The sequence below is a fragment of the Frieseomelitta varia genome, unplaced genomic scaffold (genome assembly GCF_011392965.1).
Source record: "Frieseomelitta varia isolate USP_RPSP 00005682 unplaced genomic scaffold, Fvar_1.2 scaffold_301, whole genome shotgun sequence".
NCBI lineage: Eukaryota > Metazoa > Arthropoda > Insecta > Hymenoptera > Apidae > Frieseomelitta > Frieseomelitta varia.
The window spans coordinates 147,682-167,684 of NW_025110037.1; the positions used below are offsets into that span (position 1 = coordinate 147,682).

At 33.5% G+C, this 20,003-nt stretch overlaps 2 protein-coding genes across 11 annotated transcripts; both read right to left on the reverse strand.

The window, feature by feature from the left end:
• Nucleotides 1–32: 32 nt before the first annotated feature.
• Nucleotides 33–3,971, reverse strand: LOC122529677 (intraflagellar transport protein 80 homolog). Of its 5 annotated transcripts, XM_043656039.1 has the most exons (18): nucleotides 3,891–3,971; nucleotides 3,478–3,769; nucleotides 3,241–3,419; nucleotides 3,042–3,152; nucleotides 2,786–2,964; nucleotides 2,615–2,704; nucleotides 2,404–2,541; nucleotides 2,212–2,336; nucleotides 1,886–2,134; nucleotides 1,638–1,801; nucleotides 1,489–1,557; nucleotides 1,360–1,413; nucleotides 1,121–1,271; nucleotides 875–1,046; nucleotides 685–807; nucleotides 478–617; nucleotides 262–400; nucleotides 38–159 (listed from the first exon to the last, which is right to left on the reverse strand). In XM_043656039.1, exons 2-18 carry the CDS (start codon nucleotides 3,570–3,572, stop codon nucleotides 61–63), a joined length of 2,277 nt encoding a protein of 758 aa, XP_043511974.1. In that variant the 5' UTR covers nucleotides 3,573–3,769; nucleotides 3,891–3,971; the 3' UTR covers nucleotides 38–60. The 5 variants fall into 5 exon arrangements, with proteins under 5 accessions (XP_043511972.1, XP_043511976.1, XP_043511975.1 ...); XM_043656037.1 differs by having other exon boundaries at nucleotides 33–159; nucleotides 1,360–1,557; XM_043656041.1 differs by having other exon boundaries at nucleotides 36–183; nucleotides 1,360–1,557.
• LOC122529673 (multiple epidermal growth factor-like domains protein 8) lies at nucleotides 3,871–19,439 on the reverse strand. Of its 6 annotated transcripts, none has more exons than XM_043656011.1 (25): nucleotides 19,041–19,439; nucleotides 17,918–18,236; nucleotides 17,678–17,841; nucleotides 17,306–17,583; nucleotides 17,035–17,219; nucleotides 16,599–16,947; nucleotides 16,282–16,508; nucleotides 15,967–16,200; nucleotides 15,592–15,879; nucleotides 15,357–15,494; nucleotides 15,027–15,271; nucleotides 14,344–14,961; nucleotides 11,355–14,252; nucleotides 10,849–11,273; nucleotides 10,432–10,775; nucleotides 10,145–10,350; nucleotides 9,800–10,079; nucleotides 9,372–9,573; nucleotides 9,273–9,299; nucleotides 8,869–9,184; nucleotides 8,609–8,784; nucleotides 8,268–8,521; nucleotides 8,070–8,081; nucleotides 7,782–7,969; nucleotides 3,871–7,677 (listed from the first exon to the last, which is right to left on the reverse strand). In XM_043656011.1, exons 2-25 carry the CDS (start codon nucleotides 18,120–18,122, stop codon nucleotides 6,823–6,825), a joined length of 9,114 nt encoding a protein of 3,037 aa, XP_043511946.1. In that variant the 5' UTR covers nucleotides 18,123–18,236; nucleotides 19,041–19,439; the 3' UTR covers nucleotides 3,871–6,822. The 6 variants fall into 6 exon arrangements, with proteins under 6 accessions (XP_043511946.1, XP_043511945.1, XP_043511947.1 ...); XM_043656010.1 differs by having other exon boundaries at nucleotides 18,894–19,439; XM_043656012.1 differs by having other exon boundaries at nucleotides 16,599–16,944; nucleotides 18,739–19,439.
• Nucleotides 19,440–20,003: the final 564 nt, after the last annotated feature.

The window sequence follows — 20,003 nt, forward strand, 5'->3', positions numbered from 1 at the left end:
GTACTGTACTTTTATATATTTTACTAAATAATTGGTATAAATGATAATACTGTTGTGCCTTCAGATAGTCATTTCTTGTTCCGGCGTTTCGCTTTTTTGTATTTCTACTTCTGGTAATTCAGTTTCTTCTCGTTTAAGCGAAATCTTCTCAGCAGCTTCCTGGTGAAAACAATTTTTGTCTCACTGCTTAATAAAGAAAAAACATAAAATTATGTGCAAGATACTCGATATTGTGCGATAGCATAAAATTGTTCAATTTACTTGTGCCTTTGCAACGTTCGCCATATATGCAAGAAAATTTTGATTTGTTTCTTTTTTATTGATTACTTGAAGATATCTTTTCCTTGCATTTAGTACCTCGTCCAATTGCTTCTTATGCCTGATCGCTAATTCCAGTGCTCTAAGTTAATGATCAACAAATTAAAAATGGCAATAGTTATCCAGAAAGTTATTTTATAAATTAAAAGGGAATGGTACCTATTCCAATTGTATACTTCAATGTTAATTCGTACAGCTTCCTCTGTTAATCCGTTTTGCAAAAGTATACCTTCTGTGGTCAATAGATCTCCCGACAGAAGCGCCATTTCCGCCAATCTTTCTGTTTTATTTGGTAAACTCTAATTTCGAAGATCTCAAGTTACTGGCTTATTTCCAAATGTGTTATTCTTATAATTTTACCATTACCTTTATATACTGAATGTAATCGACTTTATCATATCGCGAAATTGCTGCGTATGCTTCTTCCGCGGCGTTCAATTCCTTATTGTCTGTTGCCATAACAGCCATGCAAGTCCACAGTATTTCATTCTGTTCAAAATATGTATACGTTTCAAAAGAAATTTATCGAAGAGAAAAGCAGATGGATATTAATTACCTGAGCAACTCGACAAAGAGATAGTGCTTCCTTCCATCTTTTGTTCAGTATATGTTGATGGAGACTAATGAAAAAAGTATAAAAAGAAGAAGCTACTAACGCTCCGTCGCCACGCCGTATCATTACCATCCCATTATAAACGTTAGCAATACTTGGTTGCTTACCAAACTCACTAGAATCATTAATATATTGTTTTTGAGAAACAACAGAATCGCATCTTTTGCAATAGAATCAAGAAGATAAGACCTGCTTTCTTTGTCGATCCTTGTCTTTCGTATAATTTTGCGATCGCTATAGTGCACGCAATTAGGACACAGCCACACAGATAACGTCGCATCCAACATCGCTGCTAAAACATTCGCATCAGTCGCCCATGCAATATCTTGCGCCATAGCGGCTAAACAAATAAAAAGGGAAGAACAGTAGTTACATTACTAGCATACTGTCAGATAAAAATCGTAATTTTTTTTAAACACTACGCATACCTATTTTACACACTCTGCCGAAACCAGGGATTCGTATAGAGACTAGAAACAAATCTTTATTCACATCGATTAATGCTACCTGTCGGTCAGTTATTCCACCGATATAATTCAATGCTGCTCTTGTAATACCTTGAAGATGCGTGTAACTTTGGCTTTCAACTATAGGTTTATTGTAAGCCACTTCCAACACGTGAAGAACTAAAAAAATAACTTTTGTAATATTCTTTACATATTTGTAATCGTTTTTCTTTTCTTTGATTGAAAAACCTTTATCGTACGTTTCTCGTTACTTTGCGATCGTATAACTAAAGTATCGGAACAGAGCGACACGCAAGGAGGATAAAGTCGTTCCTGCGTCATTCCTTTCCATTTTGGAGTTCCTAATAAACGGCCTTGGTAACTGTACAACGATACGCTATTCCATTCAACTAACAAAAAGTGTCTGCAACATAAATGCTTTCATAAATATTTCGTTTCTTTTTTTTTGATATTTTGTTATTGTGTCGAATAATTAATATATATATACTTTTCTGCGAGAAGCACCGCCGATACACTAGTGTTTTTTAAATCGAATATAGCCGGAGTATTCCAATTTACTACTGAGTAAACGTGACACTGCGCCGGTGTAATTACGACTAAATAGTCAAAAGCAAATTCCAGCTGAACCACGCGATCCGATATATCTAGCGTCTCTCGTATCTCATTGCCAACGTCTCTGACTTCGATCACTTTTCTTTTGACCAACGTGACTTCGTAATTATTCCATTCCAATCTCCTATTTATATTAAATATGCATGTGTGTAACATGTACTTACATATCACGTAATATGTTACTTCTATGTTTTTTTATACCTGTCTATTATATGCCCTGTTAACACAGTTCCATTACTACAAGCCATAGCTACTTGAGTGCTATCACTTGACCAGGCAATGCTGTATATGCTTCCAGAATTTATTTTTTCCAACGAATGAGACCACTAAAAGTATATGCATGCCAATAAAAAACATGAATAAATACCGAATAAATATGTAATATGAACTAACTCCTGTTTTGTCACAAAGTTTAACTGTGTTGAATGATCCAACAGCAAAGCAGTCGCCAGAGAAACTCCAGTTCACTGCTGTAATAGGATGATCTTCAACACTGCTAGAAAATAGCTGCGTGCCATTAGGATCCCATACCTTAAATGAAAATTGAATTTCTTCACTGATTCTTTCATACAAATTTTCTTCTCAAACTTTTCACACATTTTACCTTGTATCTGCAATCTTCACCGCCAGAAATGATCAGTCCATGAGTGTGACTCCAACATAAAACCAAAATCAGGCCATCATGGGCCAACAACTGAAGCAAAATATTTGTTCAGACAATGTCTTTTTCTTTAACTGTCTAAATACCATGTAAATCTGTTAAATATCGTTTAACCTTTCGAGGTTTGGAGTTTGAATTAAGTGACTGGAAAATTAAGTGAGCTCCCTGGGAATATAACACTGTTGTGCAATCTGAACTCCAGGCAGCAGACAATATGGGGAACATGCCTTTAACAACAACAGAACGAAGCATACCGCTACGTGACCATACTTTTATCAAGCCATCCTCACCAGCTAGAATTGGTGACAAATTAAAAATTAATCGAACAATGATTAATTAAAACTAATTAGCTCTAAAATGTTTTAATTACCAGTCAAAAGCGCAGAGCCGTCGCTACTCCATCTGCCTACTGTTGTTGCTCCTTTATGAGCATCTATGCTCTTTTCTATACGTCCATTTTTATTAACTAAATGATATTTTCCTATAACAAAGATGTCAAAGCAAAAACGTATCGATAAGTGAAATTACAATCCGAAATGATATTACAGATTTATAAAAGCGAATCCAACCATCGGCTGTAGTAATTAACAGAACATCCAATGATTGTTTTTTCGTAATTAGCGTGGCATAATTCGGCCGAGGGTGCCATTGCATATCTGTCGGATAAAAGTCATCTGGAAATTCTGTAACAATACTGGAATGCGCGATTCCACCTTCCAAATGCCACGATATTAATAAATGATCCTCCCTGAAAAGATAATCGTTTGAATTGTTTGTACTTTTTCTCATAAATACGGAAATCTTACCCGCATGAATAAATCTCCTCTGTCGAGCTCCATGCTACACAAGTTACCAAACGCTTGTGACCATTACGACTTTGCGCAGATATTTTAAATCTCATTTTTTACACCTGTCTGTCACCTTGACTCGTGCCTACATAACTGTTCAGAAACGTTCGTAGCTTCATGTAAAATTACCATGCACTTAACATTGAGCAGCGTAAACATTCTATATACACGTTCGATCGCCTGCTTAGCCGGGCCTTGAGGTTCAGCGATTTGTTGACATCATAGTTACCATAGTAACTGGTGAATGTACCTAAAATAATTTTTATCGTCCATCGAGTGTTTAATTAACAAAATCGAAATTAGGCGAAATCAACTGTCAACTTTCAACACAGAATGAAATACTCATCGGGGTTAAACCCAATTTTACATACGTTTATTAAAGCTTTCTCAATACAATTCATTAATCTTCATTAGCACAACCTCATGTTCTTCCTCACGGTACAAATAAATTCACGAAGCTTGTGGCGAATCCTTGTGGGGATGCCGACACCCGGACCTCACAACCTTTTTTCATTTTCGCTTTTATAAACGATGGTGTCCCCATATTCTTACAAACATCTTTTTTTTTCTCTTCTTCTTTTTTTTCTTAACGCGATGATGCAATGCCGGCATTGGAAGATATCGCTTACATTGAATGCAATGTAATAATTATATATAAAATAGAACATTTTGGAGATAACGCTCAGATCTGTACAACCGAGAAATTATACATTTACTGTGTATATATAGTATGTATATGTATATAATATATATCTCTATTCACGTAGATCTATATAAATGTACATGTACATGTTAGTTTGCATTATTCCTTATACGTATGCTTATAAACTATCTCGCTATGAATAGTTAGGATAGTTGGTCGCGCAAAGGTAAATAAAATCGATGAAAATGAAACGAGATAAAGATATGCTAGTAAAATGATAGAGAAAAGAGAAAGAGAGAGAGAGAGAGAGAGAGAACAAATATAGCAAAAAAGAGTAACAAAAGTATCAACTGACGAGATACGTAATGACGAGACCTATGAAAAATAAAAACAAAAATAAAAAAATAAAAATAAATTCAGAAATTCAATAGACAGGACGTGTTGCATTGTCATATGCACACTTAATAATTGTTCAGTGTATCATCGTTCCTACAGTCAAGGAACAACCGTGCATTCTTACAACATATCGATGACATAATTCGAATGCTTCCAAAAAATAATTTGAAAATTTCGCACTGTACTTTTAGAAAATATTGCTAATCCTATCATTATCATTTATCAAAAATAAATATGTTACAGCTTTACTCAAATGTTATTATATATATATATTAATTACAATATTGTTAATAAAAAATAAGTTGCATTAAAAAAATCGAGTTGAACAATAATATATATGTAAATCCGTTAGTTCTGAAAAACTTTTCTACAAATACAGTAAGAAATGTTCAAACCGTGTAACAACTATCCTGAGAAACAATCTGTACAGAATATATTAAACTTGTTCGATATCGCATAACAGCTTAGTTAGCAAAAAAAAAACGCCTCGTGATATTTACACCTACTTATGTCACTACGTCGCTCACTTTCTCAATTACTTTGCTTATTACAAATTATCTTAAGAGTATGTGTTATTAATATCATTACGTCAACACCTTGTATTTTTACTTTTATATTTTGATTAATACGTAACCTTGGCTCATCATCTTTGATAAAGGACATATCTTCCTTTCAATTTTCACCGAATTTAAATTGTTATTGACGATATCGTACTATTAATATTTTACAATTGATATTATACGACGGTGTCCATAATTAACATTTGCAATGTGCACTCCTCGTATTTACAACATTCCCTAATTAAAATCTTTTACACGTCTATCATTTCTTGTTATAGGTAATACATCATTATGTTATGACACTCATATTATTCCTCATTAATTTTTTTTTTTTTTTGGCATTCCGACGCACGCATTATCGAGCTTCTTTCTAATCAACTTCTAATACTGATCGTTTTTTTAATTATGCGGATACAATTCGTTTTCAGTCGCAGGCCTAACAATACTTTTTTAACGTAGCATACAGACACGTCTGTATATGTGTAATCTTGGTGGAAAAGATATAGCGTGATCATATAAAATTCACCAAAATTACTTTATTGATTTTACAGAAATTTTAACTTTTTACGTAATATAATTTTATTGGACGTTTATGAGCAGAAGTTTTAAATATCAATATACGAACCAATATATGAACTTCGAATTAAGTTATATGGTATCAATCAATATGCTTACTTGACATCTTAATTTATTATTCTACTATATCTCTTTCATCAAAACACGTGTCGTATTTGAAAATCACCCTGTTAGAAAATAGCAGTGCCAGTCGACATATCGCTTTTTTGTTACACTGTATGTAATCGCAAAGACGTTTGCATTGAAATATTATATCACTTCAAGCTTTGATAGCTATATCTGTTTTATAGCTAATGTTTTAATGATTCATTCATAATAATAATATCAGCTGTTTTATAATTATTCATTTAAATTCACACGTTATAATTGGAAATCTCACATTTGTTAAAAATTTTTGCAATGTCATTTGAAATAGTTAGAATACAAACAAGATTTTAATAAGTAGAATAATACTTGTAGCTGCCTGTATATTTTTCCTTTCCATGTATATTTCAATAGATGGTTATGCAACATTTCATACATTTTCATACAACACTAATAAAATCATCCACTTTCCTCAAAAGGTAGCTACGAATGTTTCAAGACACAAAATCATGTCTTGTTACATAAAATGCTCCTACAAAATCGTATAAATTACGAATTAATACATAATTACAGATCTTTATATACAAACATACAGTCTCGTCATGGAATGGTATGATAATATATATGTGTGTGTCTGTGTGTGTGTGTGTATTATCACTTAGTTTAAATACCCTTATAATGTTTCTTTATACCTATAATACAACCATTAGACTAAAATTTCATATTACTGGCGGACATTGAACAATGTCAACATTCGTCAATGACGAAGAATGAATGGTATTGTTAAAATTCAACAATTGAAATTCAATTTGGACAAGTTCGAGAGAAATATAAATGCTATTCGTAAAAAACTGCTTCAATTTGTATAATGACCGCGTATCAAATACCAAAAATAGATTAATGATTAAAAGGATGAGATCAACGAAAAACGATCGATAAAATAAAGAATAAACATGATCGCTATTTTGTTTGCCATAAATTTTGAGAGCGTAAGCAAACTTAAAAATTTATGTGATGTGAAAACAGATGTCTACAGAAAGAAGCTCAGTTCAACGCGTGACTGTTTCTACGTCTTAGGAACACCCTACTGTTAACTGGATAAACTCTAGTTAACAGTATTAACGAGCTACCAAGAGCCAATTTTACAGGGGCTTGTTGACCACCAGGTAATCTAATGAAAACGGTAGCTACAGCAGCTACCCCGTCATCAGTAGGCTCGACTGCCACTGGTCTAACGTCGCTGTGAAAGCTAACTAATTTGTTACGTCTGCTTTTTCGTTGGGGTGAATTTGGATTACAATCGTTACCATCTCGATCATAAATGATGGTAGCTGACGCGAATGGTCTTTTAGCCATGTGCAACATCTCAACAACGTGCCTTCTCCGTGCTCTTCGAACATCCGCCGCCTGTTTCGTTTTCCATGCGACTACGCAGCCGGCCAAGAATAAGAAGAAACACGAGAAAAACACAGAAAAAAAAACGAATAAATCAATGTGCAATTGATCCTGTCGAAAGAAGATCATTCCATAAGCAGCTCGGCCGCTAATCTCTGGATGAATGGCATCAATTGCCCTTAATGCGATGTGAAATTTCGTTTCATGAAGCTCATGTTTGTCCTGCGGCAATGTTAACACTAACCGATTCGTGAGATTCCTAATAACCAAGAACGTGTTCCTGTTCTCAATTGTTAGGAACGTAGCCAAACCTTCTGCGTAGCGTTCCATCACAATATACTGAGGACCGGTATTCCAAGTGGGTTCGGTAGTAGTGCCGTTCATAGTGAACAAGAACGAATTGTGGGAATGGAATTCAACAATTCTCATTCGACTGCGTGTTTGTTCGTCTAGCCACATGTTATGTGGATCCTTACGCCACATAAATCTGCTATCCAATTCGACCTGTATATATGCAATTTCTAGTTAGAAAATGTTTAATATTTTATGCCTTATAGATAGAAATATATTTTAAGAAAGGAATAGAAAGAAATATTTTAAATCCATACATCTTGATATCCAGTTGTTGAATTTAGTATAACAACGAAAGAATCCTCCCGAGGGCTAAGAAATAGATCTAAAGCCCCTTGAGTTACATCCACCATAACTCTAATATCAACATTCATAAAACGAGGTTGTACCATATAAAACACTGTTTGACCAGGATTCAATGGTTTCGGTTTCATTTTACACTCATCTGTAATTGGTGAAAATAATTAATTTTTATATTCAAACACGCGAAAATTAATAAATAAAAAAAAAATATATATACAATTTGTCAATGGAGGAGTACGAACCATAAGATCCTCCTGATATAACAAAATGTTGCAATTTAAGAAAAACAATATTTAATTAAAATACCTAACATAACAATATAAGAAATTCCGTAGCAGAATTTAAAAAAATAGGACTTTTATATTAGAACATATTTGAATAAAATAATAATAAAATAATACGATAATAAAATTATTGTATAAAATTGTTAAATAACTTACCTATTAATTTAGAGTCAAAACACATCTTATTGTCAACTGTTACAGTTTTATAACATTGATGACCATTAGTTGGTGTACCAGCATAATTTTCTTTACATTTACTGCATTGTACCATCCAGCATGGTGTTCCACCAGTGTTTGTACCTTTCATAGGACCACTGGTACATGTTGGATCACTTTCTGTATTATTACCACAGTTACATTTATCTCCTGTTACAGGATCGCAAGTAAATCCGTGCCCATGGCATTCACAACTAGAAAAATAAATAAATAAGTAATATACGAATATTATTTATAATATATTAGAAAATAGGAAACAGAATTTAAATGATAATACTAACGGTCGACATACGTCACGAAGATCTTCCGTTCCTCTAAAATAACCAGTCATACATTCGCCACATTTATCACCTTTTGTATTATTTCCACAATTTACGCATTTTGCTTTTGCTACAGGACCTTCAACTAGTTGTTTTTTCAATAATTCTATAGACATCTTATCAATTGAATACGGATCCTGTAAAAGAGTAATATTCGTTTCTAAAAATGTAGATATTAATTTTTATTTCCAATTGCATTTTCAATGTGAAAAATAAATTACCGGCACAGTCATGCTTTCATTAATACATATTCGAGTATGTCCATTGCAATACTCAAGGCATGGAACACATTGTCCATTGTCTGCTGGATTTCCGACAAATAAAGGTAAACATTTATCACACTGTGGTCCCATTGTGTTATTATGGCACTCTAAGCAAACGTCTAATTTATCTGGGCCAGCACAATTGCTGTGACCATTACACTGGCACTGAATTGAACAATTGGCACCTACGTAACCGAAGTCACAACGGCAAACATTTGGTTCTACGCACGTTCCTCTAACGCAACCTTGCGTACACATCGGAACACAAATTTTTCTAAAAATAAAATAAATTATATATAAATAACAAAAATGTTATAAACAACATAAAAACAAATAAATAACTCAATTTAGTTAATCCTTACCTGCCGAACTCATTAAATGATGATGGACTGAAATAAATATAAAATAATTAATAAATTGTCTATTTAATAAGAGTGACCAGAAAAAAAAATAAAAGTTACGTTTCAGTTTTATATCCATCTCCACACATGCATTCGAATCCTTCTTCTAAATCAAAACATTTTTCACTTTTCGGAGAACACGTATGATGTCCATTCGTACATTCATTTTCCGGTGGACATCTTACATAGTGCCAAGAAAATTCTGGTTTCGATATTACATTTGGGATTAACATTGTAACATTATCTAGGGTTTCCAAAGATTCTAAATAATATAGGAATAATATAATTATGATTGCTGCAATTTTTCAAATGAACATTCGTGAAGATTAAAATATTTAATTAAAAATTCGTGAATATAGAATTAACACTAGAAAAACCGGCTACTTTTGGAAGTAACTTTCATCAATAGAAATCAAGTTCTATTAAGAATTTACGAGTAGAATGTAAAAAGATATTCAAATAATTTTTATTACGTTATATTTGCTTACGTGGTTCAGTTTGAGGGAATTGTTGATAGTATAACATTTCGCATGTTCCACCAGCTGGATGATCTGCTGGTGCTTCAAGAGAGCCTTCGGTACATATTCCTTGCCCAGTTATGTTAGCTGAATCGAGAGAACACCATCCGCAATGTGAGTGTTTCAAACATGTACTACATTGTTTAAAAACTGAACATGGTTCCGGACAATGATCCATATCAGAACTACGTAATACTAAACCACATACACCACCGGCACAGTATAGAGGTTGATATGATGGAGAAATACACTGCAATATTTATCAATAGATTTAATTTCAATTTTATAAAAAAAAAAAAAAAAAAAAATATTTACTTCATTGAGTTGTGTCGACCATCTACATTCCCGCCAACCACCTTCGGCTCCGGTACCTTTAAGACAACTTCTACAGTCTTTATGATCTGCGCATCGTTTTTCACATTGCGTACTTCCCATTTTAATACTTGATCGTTCAAAAATGTCATCTGGTACACAATTCCAATCGTATACAGGTTCTCCCGTTACTGCAAGTCCTAGTTCAGCTACAAATATTTTGAAAAATTATTACAAATTGTTTAAAAATTACCAAGTACTATTTTTATAATAATTCTCTTAAAACTCACATGTTTTTAAGACCTGCCTTGTCCATACGCAACCTTCAAGACTATTACACTTCTCACAATCACTTGCCGGACATTGTCGTTCTCCACATTTATTTACATCTGTTACCGATATTTGTCTAATACTGCATTTGTTTAATTCGTCGCAATCTTTCTCGGATGGTATGCACTTTCCGTTTGGACAGTGCGTACACCATTTGCATACTGGTTCCTCATTTTTGTAATACGGCCATTCTGCTAAGCATTCTGTGCAAGTTTTAAAATTTTGACATTTTCTACTGATCATCCACTCTGAATTACAAAAAATTCCATTTGATCGTTGAGCTTGTGTTACGTTAATATCACATCTGAAACGATTATTTCTGTCACATATTTAAAAGTATTTATGAATATGTTTATTGAAATAAAAATAAAATTTACCTGTCATCTTTGTTGATTGATACTTCATTAGAGAAACAAAATGAAGCATTTTTTCCACTAATTGTGACAACAGAACAAAAGGAACATCCAAAGTATTTCCTGCAAGTGATTTTGTCTGTCCAAAGATTACATAAATCTTCTGGTATGCTTATAAGAGTGACATGACTTTTGATTCCACCATCAAAACCACCAACTACATATACAGCATTAGATTCTGGATCAGCATGAGTCATTGCATGAGCATATGCTGGTGGTGGTGGACTTCCAATAACTTCCATGTCTTTCGTTATTAAACGAATCCATAAATTACATGAATATTTATAAGCAATTAATGAATCAGAAGTATTATGTGGATTTTGACGACCACCAAATATTACCATGTATTCATCAGTGGTAACAGCAGAATGAAGAAATCTAGCTTGTGGCTATAATAAAATATGAATTAAATTTATGACCGATCCTGATTTATTAAAAAAGAAAAATTAAATAATGAAATGTTTACTCACCAAACTACTTCCATCAGTGAGATCATCATCAAATGGTGGAAGTACAGACCACGTGCGAGTTTTGTAATTTAGTGCATATAATTTATTAGAAATAAATGTTCGATTTATTGCGTAAGTGTATCCACCGAAAATGTAAAAGCTATCTGACTTGCTATGATATACAGTTGAATGACCATATACCCCTAATGGTCCATTTCCAATTGTATCTATTGTATCCCAAGTTTCTGTTTCTAAATTGAATTCCCATACTGTGTCAAGGTAGCCATATTTAGGACTGAATCCTCCAATTAATATTAGACTTTCTGATTCTCCATTTCTACGTAAAGTCAAGGTATGTCCAGCTAAAAGTGGCGGTTCTTTTTTAAACTCCTCTTGTATAATTTGCATCCATCTCTGATTCTGCAGACTAAATTTCCAGAAGTCGCTTAATGTGTTATTTGATATTCCTTGAATGTCCTCTTGTTTCATTGATAAACCGCCATAAACATATATTTGTTGCCTACTATGAACTATTTCAGTTGCATGGAAGTATCTACCTTGAGGCATCGAAGCCTCTGTAGTAGATTCTACAGTAATGGGCATCCATGTGTTATTTTTAGTATCAAAAAGTCTAATATCATTTAGAGGACCGTGACTAAGAGAGTATCCCCCAAACATCCACAAGCTACCCCTTCTGTCAGCAACCAACGTGTGACCAAATCTCGGTAAAGTTTTTCTTAGGTGGTCCAAATGATCGGCTAGATATTCAGAGTTAAATAGTTCCGTAAAAATTAACTGATGTTCTTTAATCTTAATTGAGCAATCATGTCCACCATAGCCGGATGCGCAAACGCAACGCCCGTAACCCTTATCGCAAATTCCTTGCTTCTTAGATGAAGTGCAATTATTAGGGCATATTTCGATATCACAGTTGATTCCTACAAAACCAGCTTTACATAAACAGTTACCATTTCGACATTCCCGATTTCCTGGACAATTATTGCATGTCATTATCAAGTAGCTTGCATTGAAACCTTCTACTTCATCCAGTTGTTTATAATGAACAGTAAGAAATCCAGACTTAGCTTCTACAGTAACAGGATAATCTGTACTTTCTGTACAATAAACACCTAGGAGTTGACTCTGATGACTAGTTGATGATGAAACAAATTCAGGAAGTCCATCGTATACATAAACACTATTTTCTTGGCAACTAACATTAATATCATCATGTATAGTAAATTGTATGACACTTTGAGTTCCTGAGAGCATGTTATCTGATGAAAGATCAGTTTTTGGACTTACTATCCACAGACACTCTCTTGTTGGAGAATCTCCAAGATGACTTTCCCATAATGATAACTGCGAGTGTCTGCTGCCAAGACCTTGTTTGCCATTTCCTTCTCCCCCAAGCATACCTCGAGACATACAACCATAATAACACATTCCGCCATCTCTTGGATCGCCGTAATAGCCTTTCTTACAACGCTGACACATATCTCCTTGTGTATTATCACGACAAAAGCATACGCCAGTTTGTCGATCACAAATGCCTAAGTTTTTGTCTCCATGTTCATTGCAATTGCATTTTCTGCATCCAAGAGGTGTTGTGGCATTACCATAACTGCCTGCTTTACATTCCTCACAATATCTTCCAGTAGTCCAGTCCTGACACTTATCACAAATGCCTGGTCCTTGTGTGCAAGTAGAATGATTGTAACAACCACAATTTGTTCTACAATCTGGACCTGTCCATCCAAGGTTACATTCACATTTATAATCAGGTGCTTCGCTACAATAACCATTAACACATTTCTCATAACAAGTTTTAGTACAGTTCTCTTTGCCATCTCCATTAAAACCTCTTTTACATTGACAGCTAAAACTTCCATGTGTATTTGTGCATACCGCATTGGGATGACAATCATGTAAGCCCAAATCACATTCGTCGACATCTGGACACTGAGCGTATGCCCAACCCGATTCATCTATTTCTAATGTGGTATTTTGATATTCATTGATAACAAAACTACAATTGATGTGCGGCTGATTGAAATCTCCTTGTACGCATGCTCCTATGATAGGATTTTCTAGACTGTAACACCATCCACAACTTAACGAGTGCAAGCAGCTAGAACAATTTGTATGCCGGCTACAACTTTTGCATTGATCATTGCCTGTCAGAGACGATCCAGACCTTGAGGTTACTCCCATTAAGCCAGCTTGATCCATCCATTCTCGACACAAACCAAATTGATACTCAGATGTATATACTGAAAAAGAAAAACACTCTTGCGTGGCTTCACACCACACGCATCTTCCACGCTCATCTAAACATTGCGTGCAATTTGAACGTTGTCTACATGGAATTGGACATTGATCAAGGCTAACAACTGCATTAGGTAGTCTACCAATTCTTGCACAACGAGCTTCCTCTGTCCACCATTCGCACAAATTACTACCAACGCAGGATTCACATGAGATATAATTGGAACAATTAGCACAAGCTGATGGAGTGATAGTTAGATAATGCCATTCACGAGTAGGATTCCCATCTTCATCCCATTCTACATCAGCTACACAACTTTCCGTTTCATTAATTGAGCGTGAAAGACATTTATTAATGATATCACACCAACCGCACGAAGAATCGGTTAAGCAGTGAAGGCAATTTTTATACTGATGGCAAGAACCGTTTTGAAATGGTTCAAGGTATTCAAATGTAAATACTTTTGGATTTTCCGTTTTCTTGTTGTGAGTAATTTCCATCTTACTGGCATACGCATAACTTGTAGTAACCATCCTTTTCGATTCGAAGTCTAATAAATATCGTCCTGGTAGCAACATCATTTGATGTCCATCTGGCCATTTTGTTGGAATGCATTGTGATGTTTCAGCAGTTAAATTTGCAACTAATTCCTAAAAAATTAAATTGAAAAATATCAAATAGAACAGAAATAAAATTTGTTTTTTTATTATTTCTTATGAGTACTTTAATGAAAGAATTTACCAATTCCTGAGGGTCATCACTCCTTGATACATGTAAAGTTGCGCTATTATAACTAACACAAATTTTCAAATGCTCCACTGTGCTATCCCAAAAAGATTGAGGTGGTCTGAGGAAACCGATCAATCTAGCAATCATTTCTCCTCCAAGCGCTGATTCTGTTTTCGCTCCTTGCATAGACGGAACATTAAAATCTACGGTAGTGGCATTGACTATCGTTACCGAGTCGGGTTGACTAAAATTCACTGGAGGTTTATATTTTAAAAATGTTAATCCTGGCCTTTTATCCATTTCTCGGCATTCTTCGACTTTTATAATTTCTGTGCCTTTCGGGCCCCACCATCCAGGTATTTGCGATGGTGTATCGTCTCGAAGTCCACAAACACCATAATTATCATCTTTGTGATGACAACGCGCGTTCTGAACACACCATGTACAAGTTCCGCGATTTAACTTATTTGACACAGATTTTTTTCCACGTGCAGTTGTACCCCAACCTCCACCAGGTTGGCCATGTATTAAACAAGAATGACAATCTCCAAGTGCAGGACAAACACCTAGACAACGTGTCGTTTGAAGATTTGTTGTACAATTACTACCGATAGTTCTACCATAACATATCTAAAATAAGTTAAATATTTATTACTTAAAAAATAATAGCAATATTTTGTATATTAGGTACATACCTCATCTGCCGAACACCAACCACATTCTGGATTAGCTGTGCATTCCATTAAACTTTTATGTCTTGAACAAATTTGTTCAGGTTCTATATTATCTTCATCTCCTGGTGCAAGCATCGGTGGTAATGTATATGCAAGCAAATCCGCATTTACGTTCCCATGATAACCACCAACCAATAACAATGTATTTCCATTTCGTACATCTGCTGCGTGTGCGAATACTCCTTGTTGCTTTGGGTAACGAGAATCTAGAGTATTAAAATAAATGTTTTAACGTGAAAAAAATTAAGATTTCAAACAATTTTTATTTTAACTGTAGAAGTTTCAATTTACCTTTATCATTTAAACCTAGTACATCATGGCTTACCCAAGCATGGCAGCCTAGATGATAAAGATACATTTGATTATCATAACAAATTTCTTCTTTATTATGTCTATGAGAATAGCCGCCAAATACAACTAAATAATTTCCTGAAAATTTTTTTAATGTAGTTTATTAAAACTTTAATTTAATAATAATGTAATAATAAATGATCTATTTAATGACAATTACAATAAAGACAACTACCTATAATGTTACAAGTATGAAATGCTCGTTCTCTTGGAACATAAGTGTCTCTCAAATGTGCTCTCGGATAATGAATTTCAGACCAAACCTTCCTGTCAAGTTGAAACACAAACATTCTATCGGATAATTTACTAAATCGTGCTACACTGGCTACTACTCCCCCATAAACTAATAAAGAATTAGTAGCATGATGGTACACAGTTGAATGTGCAACTACACGTACATCTAATTCTTTACCACCTCGCGGGTATACTTCTTTCCATCTTTCTGTGGTTGCTGTAGGATCAGCTAGAATTAAAACAAATTTAATACAACAATTTTTTTGTGTATAATATGAAGCTTATACAGTAAATCTGCATTGTTCAATAAACTTACATAAATTCAGTTTAATCTTATATAAACTCGACGAAAATTCACCATCAACTGTACTACCACCAAAAAGATAAATATAATCATTTGCTAAAGTAAGAGAATGTCTTGTCAATTGCGGTGGATAAAATGGAGAATTTTTCGCTCGTAATGTCCAAGAACGTGTGTTAACATCGTAATGCCACAGTTCATTAGATAAAGATCCGTCTTGTACTTTCCCACCGTATATAACAAAACCACCTATTAATTGTATAATTTATAAATTATATTATAATGGTATTACATTTTTTTTTTTATATTTTGAATGGATATACGACTGACCGTCATATCTACAAGCTGCGTGACCATATCGCGGACTTGGTTTAGGTAATTTATCAATTGGTGACTTAGTTGACTCATCTTTTAATGATTCATCTTTTACTTTAGGTTCTTGAATGTAAATGTTGTCTCTAACAAAATCTTCTGTATTTTGTTCTTCCCAATTTAGTATATCACTTTTTATATGAAATTCTTGATAAGGATCTAGATTTTCAAGATTTCTACGATGTCTAACAGCAAGTAAATAAAAAATAGCATTAACTGCGAGTCAATAACTGCGAGTTAATATTCAGCAATTACATTCTGTAATTTATTTTTACCTTGTAATTTGCGCATATCGAGGCTTAGGACGTCTAAAATGTTTTCTCCTAAAATCATCATTTCTTTCTATTCTAACTGTGCTTTTGCTTTTTTCACCATCTCTGCTTTCGTGAAATTTTTCCTCGCGATCCTTATGGTCTCCATTTCTAAATTTTGACCAGCCATGTCCATTTTCTGTATTTCCAAAATTACGTGTGCTAAAAGTATTATTGTCTTTAATACTAGAAAGTACTTTCCACATAAGAGATGAGGTACGAAGACCATATAATTCTTTTTCATCTGCATCTGTCCGTTTTAATTCAGTAGCAAGTAACATAGGATCCAAATATTCTGCAGATGAGACGCCTTCTGTTTTAGACACACATAGTAAATTTTCTAGTACAATAGACATCATAATACATTTGTAATGAATACATTGAAGAGTTTCCTGCTCACCTAGTTCATTACCATATTCATCTTCCCATTGACTTGTGCTAAATCGATATACTTCCAAATTACTGAGTATATAATTAAGATCATAACCACCAAAAACATAAAGAGAATCAGTTTCTTTTATATAAACTGCAGTATGTGCTGCCCTTGGCCTTAATCCACCTTCTGAATGAGAAAGCCAGTGCCATCTATTTATCGTATTTAGTGATCAGTAAATAATAATTGTAAATAATAAATGTACTATATTTAATGCAATATATATTAAATAACATACTTGTTGCCTTCAGGATATGTTTTGTGTAATGAACAAGACTGTCCTGAGTATCCATTTTTACAATCACATCGTTTTAAACCACACTCTCCATTATAACTACAATTATTTGGACAAAGAGCTTTGGAGCAATCTCGACCACCCCAGTCATTTTCGCAAAAGCAAGTATTATCAATGCATTTTCCATGATTTGTACAATTATTTGAACAATTCGTAACTGAAAATTCTGCATGAAAACCATCCAAAACATAGTTTGTATCACTGTACAAGAGTATTAACATCTGTAGAAGACAAAGTAAAGTTATAACAATATTTTCAAATGATCATAAGATATAAATTATTTATTTATCTATAATTTATTATTGAAAGACATACATAACCAGATGATGATGTCACTTGTTGAGGTTCTGTTTTTCCACTGAAACTACCTAAAAGTGGAGATCGAAAAGAATCTCCATCATAAACAAAAACATAATCATAGCTACATTCTGTTCCCATGGTACGGAAACTCAAAGTAATAAACTGACGGCTATTATTTGCTGTGAAATACATACATTAAATTATGAATGAACAATAAAAGAAATTGGTCCAAACATTGTTGTCAAACTTTCATACCTTTTATAAGCCATTCACAATGAGAATCTTGTGTATAATTCGAACCCAAAGGTCCATCACTAATAATCCCCCAAGAATCAGTAAAAACTTTCCTAGTTTTATCACATGGAATTTGTTTTGGAGATGTCTGTGGAGCTAATTCTAAGCCCCGTAACAGGCAACTCCATATTGTAATCCATACTGTGGTGGACAAGACCCACCCCATTACAGTATATTCGCCACACTACTGCTTGATAAAGTAAAACTCATCATCCACATTCATTGGACTGTTTTTTGAGCAATTATATATGTTGTACAAAATTCATATAAAGGATCATATCTAAAAAGAAAAAGAACAGACCTTTCGTTATTTCAATTAATAGCATATAACAAAGTTTATTTTTTATTAGATGTAATGTCTTTATTCTATAAAATAGGAAAATCATTGAAAAGAAACAGTTCAGTGTGTATTTTTTTTTTCTATACCATAAACTTTCGCTATAAGCTTTCATCACTGTATCATATGTAAACATAGAAAAAAAAAAACAAAATATATTTTACTTTACTAGTAAATTAAACATGAAATTGAGAGTTTAATGCAAAAAAAGAAAAATCAAATTATCAATGGCGTGCAGTAAAAACTTTTTCATCATAGTTGTTCATAAAAAAGTTTATTAATCAGTGTTATTAGCTTTGCATTATAAAAACAATATTAAATTACAGAAACAAGGTTTAGTATACTGTATCATAATCACGTTGTGCAAGAATCACACAAACGTCAAGCATACCGTGACTAGAACTTTATAACACTTGTTAAATAAAAAATAGATATTAATTCGTACACATCCTACTGTGAAATTCAATAATCAGCAACAAGGTGATGAAATACTATAATTTTTGTCAGTGAAGACACAATCGAGCATATCTTCAATGAAATAGATACGACCGAACTTCAGCTGCGATTGAATCAAAACATTATGTACGTATACACACATACATGTCAGAAAAATCTGCACCGTGCTATACTTTGAGTAGTTGCATTCTCTGAACGCCAGTTATTTCAAACACATGTATTTCGATTATCGCGGCTCGAACGTTGCTAAGACAAAACGATAAGCGGTAAGGTAAATGGGCGAATACGAACAGACGAGAATTATCGCGTAAACTTTCGTTCAGCCTCGCCTGTTGACACCTTGACTGTTTCTGCATACGTCAGGGTGGGGGCTCTTCAACCGCCATTAATTCCTCTCGTTTCGAACGCAGTCTTAACATTCGAAAGTTTTCAGGGACACTTCGATTGAAAAAACGCCATATAAAATTGCTTTTCATCATCAGGTTCAATTTATACCTACGTGACGTCGATCGAGTCACTTATACGTATATAAAAACATATATTTTTCTTTTTTCAAATAAAATTAAATCATTTTTCGTGGAACCTCCACACGTCTATTCCTTACGACGTAATGTGGGAATGGAAGTTTTCCTTGCTGAATATTTAATTACATTGAAAAATACATACGTGGTACTTTTCCGGTAAATATGACATTGAAAGGTTAATAAACAAGATTTGAAATAAAATGCGCAAGCGAATTATTTTCATTAATTCTCTTAATTCTCTTCTTAATATTTAACGGTCTGTTTAATAATTAATCTAAAGTTATCATTTTTTTTCTTTTTTTGCTACGAAAGAAAAAATCGAATTATGTTAGAAGATATCATAAAAGAATAAGAAAAACAATATTCATATATATGTATATACATTTACATATATATGCGCACACGATGACGTTATTGATTTTTTATAATTTCATGCATAATTCTCATAAAATTTAACAAATCTTTAGATAGGTATGAGGATAAAAGGAAAAAGGATTTTTTTGTAGGGTTTATGTGGTAAAAAATTAAAGATTTAATTATAAACTTTCATCTTCGAAAATTAATGCTCCTCATGCACAACTTATTATAAATACTCAATTTGTTCTTTTAAATTTTATTCTGAAAATAAATAAATATTGTTACATTGTAATTGCATTTACATTTAAATAATGTATATCGTAAGAGTAGTTTCTAATTTAAAAGTTAACATCGATGTTATCACATTATGGTC